General features: G+C 43.5%; 1 protein-coding gene across 2 annotated transcripts in view; it reads right to left on the bottom strand.

The window, feature by feature from the left end:
- Positions 1-14,475, bottom strand: part of KIAA1549L (KIAA1549 like) — a 241,513-nt gene that overhangs the window by 23,868 nt on the left and 203,170 nt on the right. For both annotated transcript variants that reach the window (XM_054699279.1, XM_054699278.1), the window contains exons 15-16: positions 14,242-14,459; positions 8,352-8,481 (exon numbers count right to left, since the gene is read on the bottom strand). In XM_054699279.1, coding sequence (XP_054555254.1) covers positions 8,352-8,481; positions 14,242-14,459 — 348 coding nt within the window. The remainder of the gene's footprint in view (positions 1-8,351; positions 8,482-14,241; positions 14,460-14,475) is intronic.

The raw sequence follows: 14,475 nt of genomic DNA on the forward strand, positions 1-14,475 counted from the left end.
CATAAATTCTGTTTCATGGTTGGGAAACTCTCTCTTGTGGTGCTCAATGATTAGTAGATGGGAGGCCTGAGGCTGCTGCAGCTACTTCCCACCAGAGAAAGTCAACCTTGGATGAAGCCAAGAAATGAAGGACAGAGCTGCATAATACAGAGAAATGGAACAGGATCCCTAGTGAGACCATACCTGCGCTTACTGTGCCCGATAGAGGCCTTAAAAGGTTAAAAAGGCAGTTGAGTTAGGTTGGATTTTCTGTTACTTTAGTCAAAGCATTCTGATAAGCACCTCAAATAGTTAGACAGAACCTCAAATAGTAACACATATTGACCTATAGCTTTGATAAGCCAGCCCAACCAAACGCTTATGTGTCTCAGAGTTACGAATCTGCCCCATCTTTTCAAGTCTCAGCTCAGGAGTCACCTCCTCTGGTTGACACACTTCTTTGTTCATTTGCTCAACAAATAGAAACACTGCATCTACTGAGGTGCTGGTTCCTATTCCAAGGGCTGAGGTTTCCAGGATGAATAAAACATGAGTCCTGTCCTTGAGGAGTCGAACAGGAAAATAACATAAGTTATGGAAGACAAGGAATAAAGGCATTGATTGGGGTGTTATGGGTGCTACTGGGCCTTGGAGGATAGACACTGAGGTCAGGCCCATAGATACAGAGTTGAGGAAAAGATTCTGGGGGAATCAATGCCTGCACCCAGTTTCTAAAGCATTGCCTGGATGAATGATCCTTAATCAAGAAGGTCTGGGGCTTCCCTGGTGGCACAAGAGATTAAATGCCAGCACTATGAAGCAGTCCTCAGCCACTGCAGTACAAGCTCGATCCCCAGCCAGGGAGCTGACCCACATGGCGCAGCAGACCTCTCCTGTCTCGCCCGCTGCTTCCCTCAGCAATTTATTTCAGTCACTCCTCCTGTTCTGCTCCCCACTGTCTCTGGTGAATCCTGTCACCTCCCTGCATCTCTGGCCTACACCCCAGTTCTTGTATGCACAAATAAATAAAAGAAAAAAAGAAGTAGATTTGTCTCCAGGGGACATTTGGCAATGTCTGGAGACATTTTTGTTTCCAACTGGAAAGTGCCAAAGGCAACTAGTGGGTAGAGGCCAGGGATGCTGCTAAGCATCCTACAATGACAGGACAGCCCCATACAAAGAATTAACCAGCTCCAAGTGTCATGAGTACAGAGGTGGAGGGACCTTGGCCTGTATGAAGCAGTTGGGGAGGGAGGTTCTGAGCAGAGGAATGAGCACATGCCAAAAAGCAGAGCTGGAAAACACATGGCAAGCCTGGAAGGGGATGAGGGGCTGGAGCCAGGGGCTGGACTCAGGAGTGGCAAACATCAGCAAGCAGGGCCCGCCCAGGCCAGTCAGAGCAGCTGTGTCCTGAGCTGGAAGCTTAGAGTTTGAGTCTTATCTCCAAAGCTGTGGGGAGCTACCAAAGGATTCTTAATAAGGGTGTGTTTTAGGATTCCTCTGGAGACATCCAGAGGATAATGAAGACTGGACTGGGCTATGGGACAGGTGGGAACAGATCTTCAGGAGGACCTTTTCCCTTCCACCCAAGTTCACAGCCACAGCATGGTGTGTGTGCCTCTACCTGTCTCCTCCACTAGTCTATAACAGCACCTTGGGGGCAAGCACTAGCATTAATCCACCTTTCTCTTCTCCATAGAGCCTCACACAGGGAATATAGCAGAATTGCATATGGGGCTTTGATGCCAATAACAGCAGAGAAAGTAAAAAAAACAACAGAGTAAAATCTTTGTCAATCCCCTAAATCATGCACATAATACAGACTACATGGCCTGTGTATGCAATCTTATAGAGTTGTAGGTAAACATAAATCTATATAATATATAATATGAACAAACTATATGCAAAAGCTAGTCTTTTTGCAACACTTATTTTTTCCTCTTCTCTTTCTAGGTCTGTACTGTTGAATTTGCAGACATTCAATGCACGTAAGATACCACGGTTCCACTGTACTCAATAAATGTTTGCTAGAGGAAATAAAAGGGACAGTAATTCCCAATGGGGTGTTCTCTTGTATCTGCCGGCCTCTGGTTGCTGCAGGGGTTTGGGGGCTATGGGTGGGTCAAGGAGCCCAAAGGGCTGGGAGGAACTAGTGGACATTGTGCTATGCTGCTCAGGACCATGGGTCAGTTTCCCTGGCTGCTGGGCACACTGCCTGCTGCCAGCTCATCTCTGTCCATTAAAAATTACTCTAGCTCTCCCCGGGCTTTGATGGGAGTTGGCAATGCCGATTCTCTTTCTGGGGAATGCACTTGATGAAAGAGAGCTGCTGCCCCCAATGCCTGGTCAATAGTGGTCAATACCCAGTGACTGGTCAATACTAGAATGTTTCGCCCAAACTTGAGACAATTTCCCTTGGGCCAGCTGAAGCCTTGAAGTATCAGTACCAGGGTCCAACTCTGAACTCTGCCCAGTCTGCCTTTGCCCCTTCCCCTACAGATCCCTCACCAAGGGCACACTGGGGACCTGACCTGTAGCACATGGCTGCCCTAGGTCAAGAGGCTGAGTGGTCTCAGAATCCAAGAGACACAGATGAGTGGGCGGTACCAAAGTAGGACAGGCAGGGTCTCAGGCACAGGGATCAGAGAGAATGAGCAGATGGCGCACAGTGCTCACAGCAGAAGGGAAGTTGTTCGTCTCCTGCCCAGTGGGTACCACCCGCATGGGAGGGAAGTCCTGGGCTTGTGGGGGAGGCCTGCCTCTCAGTGAGGTTACTAGGCCATCCTGAAAGCTGGCCTGCTCCCTCCTCAACCCACCAGCAAGAATCTACTTCCTGCTTCCCACTAGCCAAGTGGCCTCCACCTTTGTGAGGTTTACTTGGGTGTTTCTGGGTAGCTGGTGAAATATGGATGATGCCACAAGACCCCTGTCACCAGCAAATACCTCACCCTTTGAGCCTTGGGTTCTTCCAAGGAGGCTAATTTCCCATTTTCTATGATTTTCCTAGGATTAAAAGTCACAAAATATAATGCAGTTGAAACTGAGAAAACATATCAAGCCAGGGTTATTAATAGCTTAAAGTAGCCAGCAAAAGTAAGAGAAATTAAAGTTTGAGACCTGAGACATAGGTAAGATAGTCCTAGTGAAGATGTAAAGGGGGTGATGGTGTTGGAAGCAGGGTCAACACAAGAGCACCTAGTTTAGAGGTCAACAGGCCGGTTGCTTCTGAAATCAATAATAGAATCTCCAAATCCAACTATTTACTTTCCAAGGAAACCAAAAGTTGGCTGCACCCTTAACTGGGAATATCATGTGGGGCCAGGGCACTCCTGGACTTTGCCTTGGTGTCTGAGTATCAGGCCAAAGCTATAAGATGCTGGGGTGGGGTGGGGGGGTGGTGGTGGAAGGGGAGAGTTGCTGGGGAGTGGGCAGGCTGGACAGGCTCCCATTAATAACAAGATTTACAAAGTTACTTTGATGGCCTTAGATTCCATATAAGCTATAGCTGGAGTCAGGGGCTTTCCAGATCATATTTCATTCCCCTGAGAATAGAACTCATCAAAACAGCAGTACCAATTCCTCGGCCTCCTTCCAGTAACTACTGCTCACCTGGAACAAAGGAAGTTGGCTGCACTGTCAGCCAAGAGAGACCAGCAAGATAAACACCCCATTACATACAACACAATGTGCCCAGACCTTCAGCAACAGCCCGGGACTGAGCTCTGAGCAATGGATGCTTCCATCTCCATAATTCTCCCTCCTGCTTTACTTTCCTCCACTAATTCCCACTGCTGTTTGCATATATTGCCCTACCTAGTAATACCTCTCACATCTTGCCTTTACCTGGTGCCTGTGCCAGGGATGGGAGGCCAACACTTGGCAACCTCTCTGCAGCATGCATCTCTGTTAAGCATCTAACATACACTCCCCACTCACTTTATGCGGCTGTGGGTGAGACTTAGGTTCTGTTGATTAGATGCACCAGTGTGCAGTTTGGACAGAGGAAATCAGACAGGCTTGTCTTTCTGCCACTCAGCTATTCTGGGGCAGATGTAACAGCTCTCCCCAGGGTGGGCGTGTTCTAGAAATCTTTCTAGGAGCATTTCTTTCATTCTCCAATGCTATGGTAAGCACCTAGTTCCTCCCAGTCAGCTTTTAGGTATGTTCAAATGGTTTTCTGCAGCTGAACCTTGTCTAGTAGAGTAACCTCTGTGTAGCTGTTATGTGCTTTCCAGGTGTGAAATCACTTGGCTTTCACTGACTTTCATATGGAAACCTTTCCCCTGAGGATGGCATTGGAACGAGGCAGGGCATTCTGATGGTTGTGATGGCTACCGCAGAGCCTTCAACATCATCCTTTCTGAGATGCATCAATGGATTAGCCCTCATTTGGGATGTTTTCAAGCCCAGTGGCCACACATTAGGTAGGGTCTGAGCCCCAGAGTCCGGCATGAACGCTCTCTGAGTGTGTCCAAGGTGCATAACTTTGGAAGTGGTGCTGGGGAGAAACCGAAGGGAAGTAGCCTGCAAAGGTCTCTACTCCCAGGAGGTCAGCATTCATTTTCAAAGTGATAATTCAAACAATCCATTTCAGAGTCACCCCTATCAAGTAGTGGCATAGCTGACCCCATTCCTGTCGGAGATTTTTAAACTCCAAACACACATTAAGGTTAAGGAGGTACATTTTTACTTCTGGGGAATGACTTGATTATTACTTGCCCTTTAGAATCAAAAGCTGATTCTCATCCACATGCAGGGGTTAATCACCTGGCTGCTGCAGGAAAAATCACTTGGCTCTTTATTCTGCTGGAGAATTCACGTTTGGGTATTTTTTCTTCCTCACGGCTTCATTATTTTCTATTTGACTTTCATTTGGAAAATAGGTTTTAAAAATACTTAGAAAAAAAAATAAAAATACTTAGGAAAAGAAGTACTTCTGCTTTTTTAAATTTTAGGTTGGCATTATCTTTTCTACCCACTGTTACCTCTAGGAGGAATTAATTTCAATGTCAAAATTAGTGTCATGATATGGTCTGGCCTTTTAGGGGTGATCAGATTTGGATATCTTTCTAAAAGCACACATTCTTCGAAAGGGGGTGTCTGCTCGTCCTAGAAAATCGCTACCTAAGTGAGCCACGCTCACTGCCAGGACCATGTGGTGTCCCTTAGCTCTTAAGATTACCAAGGGGTTGAGAATTGTTGTTACAAAGCACAAGGATTCCCAAACCCCTTGGAGTCTCTCTTCTGCAGGTCATAACACCTCTTACTTGATGGAAAAATTCTGAAACAGTCCAAGCTGCCATCAACCCTGGGGCTAAGATTTACCTCTGTCACCTGTGTTTGCTCGCTTATTTATTCATTCCCTTACTTTTTACATGCAGGCTTTTCCTTTGGGACTCTGAAACAGTCAACTTCTGAAAAAATCGCAATTAAATCAACCTTGCAGTGCTTATTGCTTCTATCATGTCAAGGAGCAGTTTCCCCTGGTGTTCTCTCATCTGGCAGCAATGCTTGTCTATCTTGGCCTGGCTTCAGGATCCCCAGACCCAGTAGGAAGAATGACATGTTTCCAACTGAATGACCTGGTCACTGCTGGGCTCATGGATTCTTTTGCCAGGAGTACCTTGGCATTTTTGGAAAACGAAGAGCTCATAAAAGGATGCATTGTTTAAAACGATGACTCTTTTTTTTCTAATTTATCTGCTGATCCATTTGTTGCTCATGCCAGAATTCTTGTGAGACCTAACATCTAGCCTCTTCTAGAGATCAGAAAAATAGGATGTATATTATGCTATGAAGATAGATGTCTAGTGGGGTGGGTATATGTGGGAGCTGAACTGCATGGTGGTTAAGGGGATAAGCATTGGAGTTGGGTTGACAAATAATGTAACTGATCTATGCCTCAGTTTCCTCATTTATACAACAGGCATAATGAAACTACCTATTTGACTGGTGACTGTGCAAATTCAATTAGATAATATATACCAAAAAACTGAGTAGGGTCTGTGCAGTAGGTAAATGAGAGCTACTTTTCATCTGGTTAGAATAAAAGGCGCAGGAGGAAATGGAAGAAGTAACTGCATTCTTAAAATCAGCAGTCTAAATTCTTAAAATTGTTCCCTAGCTGATCATTTTCTCTTAAGGAAATTTACATTTGCTTGTGTTTTTGAGATTACATGTACTTCACAAAGAAATAAATATTAAAAAACAAATCATCAGAATGAAATGGGCCTCCCCTAAAGTAATTTGCAACTGGAACGTTTATACATGTTTGTAAGGGGTGAGCAACCTCCTTTTAAAGCTCATCTCTCTCCTTTTATTGTTCTAGGTAATTTATTAGCATGTCATTCCAAAAGTATGAAGACAGTATAATAAGTCACAGTTTTTGAAAAAATTCTGCAAAGTTCTCTTTTAGGACAAATAAGGAAACCTCTGGTCTGTTTCCTCAAACTGTAAAAGTGTTGACCCTGTACTTCTACTATATCTGTTTAAGAAAAAAGAGAGGGAGGGGCTAAAATTTATCTACTAATGGGCCCAGTTTTTGTGTTGTAACTCATATTACTATCATAAAATATTGTTTATGAATTCCCTTAAATCATGCTATTGGAAGGGAGGGATATGTTTCTGTAACTAAGAAAAGTGTGGTTTGGGGCTGACTTGTGGGAAACTTGCTATGTTTTACTTACCTAATACAACCCCACAGAATAGTGTGGCTTATTAATGAAAGCCTGGAAGTTATACATTTGTATCATAATTTCTCTGGGGTAACTTTTTTTTTGCATAAGAGATAGCATAGACTAGAATAGCACTGGTTAAGCAATTATGTGGCATGTGACTGTATATAAAATGTGTCATTCCCTGGGTGTTAGGCTTTGGTTCTATAACTAAATATCTCCATACCTCAATAACACATGGCTTATATAAATCCTCCACCCTTTTCCATTTGAAGGTTTTGTGATTTTATCATTCTAATTTGTCATTATAAATGTTCTTTGATAATAAAATGTTAATTAATCTTACACAAGCACACACATACCTATACCTATGCATGCTACACACATTCATATAATAAAAAAAAAAAAAAACTGTAAAAGTGTTTGTGCCTAGACTCTCACAAGAATCCTATTAATACCAATCTTGAAATAAATTAAGAATCCTGTCATACCTCAGGTGGCAGAGCAGAAGAAAAGGTTTTCAAACCAAAAAGTATCCAGGCAGAATCTTTGTTATTAGTAGGAAGAGATTTAGCAGAAACCTTATATGCCTGATTTTTAACCACAGGCTGATCATCAAACTGATGACTGAGTTTTGTATAAGAAAAATTTTTATGAGGAGAAAACTTACCATGGACTAATTTAACCTGGAGGGAAAAAGACCTGTCCAGAGCATCTGGAATTTTATAAAACTAAACGATCAAACTATTTTACATGAGAAAGGCAGTGACTGATCCTGAGGGGGAGGGAAAATCTTCCCTTTAAATCAGCACCATCCATGATGTAAAATATATATAAATTTCTAAAAATTTGCACCGTCTATTTAAGAAATCAAGCATCATTTTCAAATGACAAATTCTTCAGTGACAACGAAAGTTGAACCAGACATACTGAAATTACAGCTTGTGTTACAGAAAATGTTTTCTCTGTAATTAGGGTAATGTTTTAGGAGCGTGGGAAAGAGACATGTTTCATATAACCTAAGAGTATATTTGAAATTCTGGGGCAGAAGGAAGTGCCCTGTCATGGAATGGTTCGCCTGGGCTCCTAGGTGCAGCTCCACGTGACAGGATGTAAACAAGGTGATGGGAGGCACCAAGTTCCAATTCATCACCTGGAGAAGTTGGCCAGGACTAGAAGGGTTCCTGCAGCCTGGAGCTCAGTGCACACTGCGTGCGCTTTATCATATGAAACCACCAAATCCCTCTGTTGGGCATCACATTGTTTCCATGGCATATTGAGGAGTTATGAAATCAGGAACAAATCCAACTTCTCAGCACTGCTATGGATTCAAACAAGCCTGTGTTCAAATGAATGCTAACCATGGCCAGGGTTCCTACCGAGCTTCTAAGGGCAGAGGGAAAGAGAGTAAACACATACAGAACCTCACTGAGTTCAAGGTCAGCAACGCACTATCCATAAAATGGTTGAATTGCGAAATTGAGACCCTTTTACCAATAATTTGTTACCCTGACACATTCCAGGTAATCTCACTCTGCAAAAACAGGTGGGTAATAAAGAATAATAAAACAAAACATTTTAGTGCCTTTTTTTAATTCTACAAACATACGGTGAACTGAAACCTTGTGAGATGTCCTATCGTCTTTCCTTTTGGGGGAAAGCCAAGCTGGGGTTCACCTCAGCCCACAGGAGACTTACATCATATCCGCTGTTACGGATTCCTCGGCGGGGTCGCTCCCGAGTCACCAGAAGGTCCATCTCCGTTTCTCCCGGACTCGGGCTATTCAGACTCTGCCGGCTTCGGTAGACGGAGTTCTTCATCTGTTGCCTGAAGAAAATTCAACCACTGTTATGATGCAGCAAATGCCCTGACAGATGGAATTCTCCACTGATCCAAACTACAGGCAACCAATGAGGGTTTGGATTTGCCTCGCAAATCTCAGAATTGATGGTATTTGTTACTGGGCCATGAGGGGCATAGAAAGAGTGAAATAAAGATTTTTTTTTTTCCAGATGCTGTAACCTTTTGGCTGAATTGTAAATGTTCTTTCATATGGAAACTAGGTAACAATAATCAATTGCAACGCTGCAATCTCATCTAAAATTCTGCTGATGGCAAGGCCAGGGGGCTCTCCCTTGACCCTTGAGGACAGCTAGCTGGAGAACAAACTTGCTTTTGCAGACTTTGTTGACTCAGCAGCCTCCTGTTCCTTTTAATCTTTCTGATTTTACATGCAGGTTTCCATGATGTATTAATAAACCCTGTGGCTAATAAGCTGCTTAATACTGCGATGCTGATCAACTTTTCTGTTCTACCTTCACCATAGTGGATCCCCTGCTGGGTTAAGGAGCCACAAACTGGCAGGCAACTTGGGGCTCATGTGTACATTCACCCGTCCATCCATGCATGCATCCAATATTTACTCAGTGCCTACTATGTAATAGGCCTTGTGGAGGAAGATAAAGACCTACAGTGAGCATGGCAGATGTGGCCCTGCTCTTTTGGGGCTTGCTTTTGAATGAAGGAGAAAGGCAATTCACATGATAATTTCAAGGAATGACAACCACTATTAAGATGTGACAGGGTGACTAGGATGGGCGACACCTTTATAAGATGGTCTAGGAACGCGATGTTTTGGCCAAGACATACACAGATCCAGCCAGCCAAAGTGGACATAGCACACACTTCAGGCCCAGGGAGAGGCACAGCTAGAGGCTCCACTCACCACCCTCTAGGAAATGCCTGCATTTGTCCCCACTGTCCTGTTCCATTTGCCATTAGAACCATTTTTGAGGAGTGGGAAGAAACAGCAGCATAGCAAAGGTCATGGCTGTGATTTTCTCCTTCCACAAGAGGCAACTTTTATATATGGGGACAGGTGATGTCCACGTGCTCTAGCAACGTGACAAAGTAAGTAACGTGTACTTCAAAGAACTCCCCAATGCCACCTATTTTGTCTCAATTCTAAGATTTTACTCGCTCATGAAGGTGAAGAGGTTATAACATCTATTCCCAGTGACTATGCGGGAAGCCAGACACCTGGTGGGTATGCATGCTTTTCACCATCCATACTGGCTAATGATAGCATGACAGTCACACATTGTTAGTCCAGATCAGGCATGAGAAATCCCAAGGCAAAACGTTACCCCTGCAATTAGCCTCAGGAATAAAACAGACACGATTAGACCTTCCCTCAACACAAGGAGCTTACACCTGTTTAGAGAACATCTCTGGCCTCTGCTTGCATGGTCCTTACGACAACCTCTTTTTGGTAAATGCTCTACCTTCCTTCATTCCTTCCTTCAGGGATAGGCATGTGACCCCGGCTGCACAATCACCATACTGCTTGTTCCTGGGGACAGTGATTGATCACAGAGTGGGCTCATCAGATGAAGACTCAGTGCTTTTGCAAGAACAAACAGAAAAGAGGCATTCTCTTGGCACTGAGGCTTCTAAGAATATAGGATATAAGCCTAGAGTTGTTGGCAGCCAGTTTGTCACCATGAGGTGAAAGCCAGCCTGAAAAGGAGCCAGCAAAGAGTGAAGGGAGAGCAAGATAAATATGGGAGACACTGAATGACTTCTTGGGTTTATGCATGCCTGAAGCCTTGCCCTTCCAAATAATGTCCAATGATAAAGTCTCTTCATTTAACCAGTTTGTGCTGAATTTCCATCATTTGCAACGAAAAGGATCCAGACTAATTAATATAGGAATTTAAACCTAATATTATCAACCATGCCCTATAGTTATCTGTAATTAGAGACTTCCTTTAGGAATGGAGCATAAACTTGTGACACAGAATCTATTCTGAGTGATTCACACTTTAAGGCAGACCCCAAAGAATTTTTATCCTTGACCTAATTACAAATAATTTTTTTTTTTTTGAAAAAGCAGACTTTACCACTGTCCTGAGATTGCCAATTAGCCCATTTAGAAAAGATTTACTAATAAGGGTGGTGAGGAGTAAATACTAGGATTAGCAATTGACGTTAAAGTAGGCTATTTTGGAGTATTAGAAATACAATAGTGAGATCATGTAGCCCTTTTAAGAACCATGACTGCAGGTGAGAGCTTAGGCACAGGACTGCACTCCCAGCTACTTTTTCTTCAAAGACAAAGTTCTATTATAATACACAGCTAAAAGGTCACTGTTTTACATGGATTTCAATCGACCAGACCACCAATGTGTGCCGGTATGTGGGCAACTGGAAATAAATTGGGCTCTCGGGTAGAGAAATTACTCATTTGAATCAAATAAGAGTTCCATTAGGTGTGTTCATTTCCTATTAGTACTTTGCTACATGCTTTAAAAGTTAATAATTTTCGAAACTTGCAAACCAGAGAGGTAGGGTTTTTATCTCTGAAAGGATTATTGGCTTGATCATGATGAATTTTACTTGTATTTTTAGGGACTTTTAAATCCCACTATAGTTTAAGAAAGTAGTGTTCTGTGAAAACCTAGGGCTCCACAGAGATGAACTGGAGCCACCGAGGAGAAGGCCCTACTTCCAGCACTCTGTCTGCATTCGTCATGCTGTAGGCTGGGTTACCCCAGAAGTAGACTGCGATGATTTGAGTGCAAGTGGTTTAGATGGAAGTGGATTCCAGGAACCACTAGTTGGGAAGTGGGAAATGAGAGAGGGAAGGGTGAGTACGATAAAGAGCAGATTAATGCTTGAGGCGAGTAGGGATCAAACTCACTGGAGAAATAAGGGCGATGTTTCATTTCATTCAAGTAATGGCGAGATCAACAAATTCAGGCGATGACTACCATTGTAAAGATAGCTTGTTACACTCATGGATGCCAAGAGGAAGGGGCACACTGTGCCATGGGGCCACACAGGGAAGCACCAGAGGAGTGAGGGCAAAGGTTTGGCAAGAACCTTATTTGTGGTTTCCAAGGGAAAGAATAGGCAAGATAGGGTGAGCAGGTGAAGGACTGGCTCATTTGAGTAATTTTGGCAGAATCTGGAGCATAGGGGTTATCCCTAGTTGTCTGGCACCTGGCTGGAGTGATTAGGGAAGGGGAGTGAGGGTCCAGAGCCAGAGTGCCCTGTATAAAGGAGGTGGTTGGAGGTGGCTTCTGACTTACTGGTTTGCATATATATGAAAGCCACACTTGCAGGTGAGATTCTATTTCTAGAAATTGGAATAGTAGCCAGACAAGGGAAAGGCAGGACCCAGATGTTAAATCATCACATACAGAAGCTAGAACAGGTTTATGATGACAGTGTAGCTTAAAACACAGAGCTGTCCTGTTGGAAGCATTTATCCATCAGTTCCCATATGTCGGTGACTGAGGCTGCTCTAGGGAGTGTCAGCTACCTGACACTTCTGGCTGAGGACAGCTGAGAAATGGTCCCAAGGTGAGCCAGAGATGCCGGTGGTAAGGAGGTGGTGGGGGGCCTGCAGGAGTGTGGGAGGCAAGGGCTCTACCAGGAGCACTCTGACAACATTTGCCCCCATTCTATCTGTACTTGATGTCTCTGGGTAAGAATTTAATAATTCAAGAATGGGGCTGTGCTTCTGACTTTAAAGAAAAAAAATTGTGAAAACACTTTTAAAAGATTTGGGGATGACTCAACATTTGGAATCAAACTTTGTCTTTGATTTAATTTAGGTCTCAGGGTAAAATTCTGGTAACTGACACTATCTCTGGACTAGAGAATGATTCTCTTACCCTGTCCTGCAGTATACAGGTCCTTGAGAACAGAACTTCTGGAGAACGAAACTGAACAGCAATCAACAGGTAACCCCAACCTGTGATAATATTACACACAGCAGCCTCTGCAGTAGGCAGTAGATCGTGACAAGGATAATCTCAGAGTGTACTTAGATTGTCACTCCTTTGTATATGTTAATTTCCCTCCCCCTTGCTCATCTCTTGCTGACCCATCTTTATTCCTACTCCCAACTCACTCAATATGCAGCAGCAATTCATGATTTACCCTTAACTGGTTAAAAAAAAAAAAATTAACATTGGTGTTGGTTCTTAGGAGATATTGCATCATGTCTTCAACAGAATTTACTGAGGATTAACTACATACCCCCCAGCATCCACAGGCCATCCGAATCAAGCCTGAATTTTGCTGGACAAAAATTTTCTGTAGAAAAAATTTTGATCCTCCTCTTTATAAAAAGCCTTAGCTGAAATTTTTATTTATTTCTCAAATAACATCAAAGTTAAGTTCCTTTTATTTGTGCGTGATCTTTGATTCACTTTCTGAATGTCAGCAGGACATTCAGAAAAAATACATAAAAGACCACAGAAGAAAAAAGTCCTGAAGTGCAAAGTAAAAGTTAAAGAAGCCCCCAGCTGCCCCATAAAACCCCTATCTTTTCTTCTACCATTACCAACATGGTGACACATGCATTGTGACTGCTGTCATGGTGGGATTTGAGATTAATAGTTTGTCATACCCACCAAGCCTAATTAGCAGCATGGTAAATTAACCCCTGGTTGAGAATTCTGTCTCTTCCTTATTGAACATAAAATTATGTCAATTCCATTCATAAAATTTGGCCCCACCTCTCAGCTTGATTTTGTGGCCTCCATCCAAGCCTGTCACACAGTCATTTTTCCTTTTCATAATACACACTCAGCCAGAACTGTCCTGTCCTGCCCAGTCTATGGTGCATCTGCCAAGGCTACGGGATGGGACAGCATTAACATGATCAAAGCAAGGGGCTGTCGCCAAGGAGAATGTCTATTTGACAGACAAGGTGTCCAACCATAAAAGTGCTTCAGAGCTGACGAGGGAAAGCAGAAAGGAGAGTGTGTTCAGCTGCGGTAGCTTCCACCCCTTTACCCAGTAGGTAAGGTCACCCGCCTCCCAGTTAGCAACAGAGCATGGAGGGATGTCAATTCAAAGCACCAGGTCTAACCCTCCCTCACTAGGCTATAGCCCCCTCTAAGATCATTACAGTGCCTCATGCTTCAAATACCCATTGTAATTGTGAGTAATAAACTTTTGGGGGAGGTTATTGTTCTCTTGCATCAGACCCAGTGAATGGAGTGTCTCTGCCATAAACAATGAGTTGAATAAAGGCATGAATGAGAAAAGGCACACACGGCCATGATGATATTCAGCATCTTGCACAGTGCCTAATACTTAGTAGGTGCCAACAAATCTATGAATTGAAGAGATGAACGCCACACAGATAGCTGACTAGCGAGGCGGTAACTACTTACTGAAGCTGAATGAAAAGGTGAGGTATGCAATTTGCTTTTCTTGTGCAAGAGAGTCACTAAAATAATTGAAAAAATACAATGTCCCTTGATCTGGGAGTTGCATAACTGCTGATAATTATGTCCTCACCCAGCTCTGAAAACAGCGATGGGTCTGAAAATATCATTAAGCTAAAGGACAATTATGGTTTGCCCAAGTATTTTTTTAATGGCTTCAATTTTATTCTTCCAGACTCATTATGGTGTCCCTGCTCACACAGACCAGCACGGCCGGGATCAACAGACTGCAAAGACGATGTCTGAGCTCACAGATCAAGGGACTGGGGCTGTGTTGCCCAGGCACCCTCCGCCCTCCTCCCAACAGTACAGCGACCTTCAGAGCACCCAAGAGACGCACCTGTTTTTAGACTCAGCAAACGGGGCACACAATTCTGGATCTGGGTCCAAAACATGCTCAATTTCCTTTGGGGCCTTCTCATACATTTTTTTTCTTTCCGTCTGAGCCTTGTTTGTCTCCATCGGCGGGAAGTCGTAATAGCCCTTCCTCTTGGCTTTGAGGCGCAGCTTGTTCCGATAGTGTTCAATGTCAGACTTCTGCTTCAGGGCCTTGTTCACCTGGGGTAGAGACAGA

Source organism: Talpa occidentalis, unplaced genomic scaffold, assembly GCF_014898055.3.
Source record: "Talpa occidentalis isolate TD23 unplaced genomic scaffold, MPIMG_talOcc4v2.1 talOcc4.3, whole genome shotgun sequence".
In the NCBI taxonomy this organism is placed as follows: domain Eukaryota; kingdom Metazoa; phylum Chordata; class Mammalia; order Eulipotyphla; family Talpidae; genus Talpa; species Talpa occidentalis.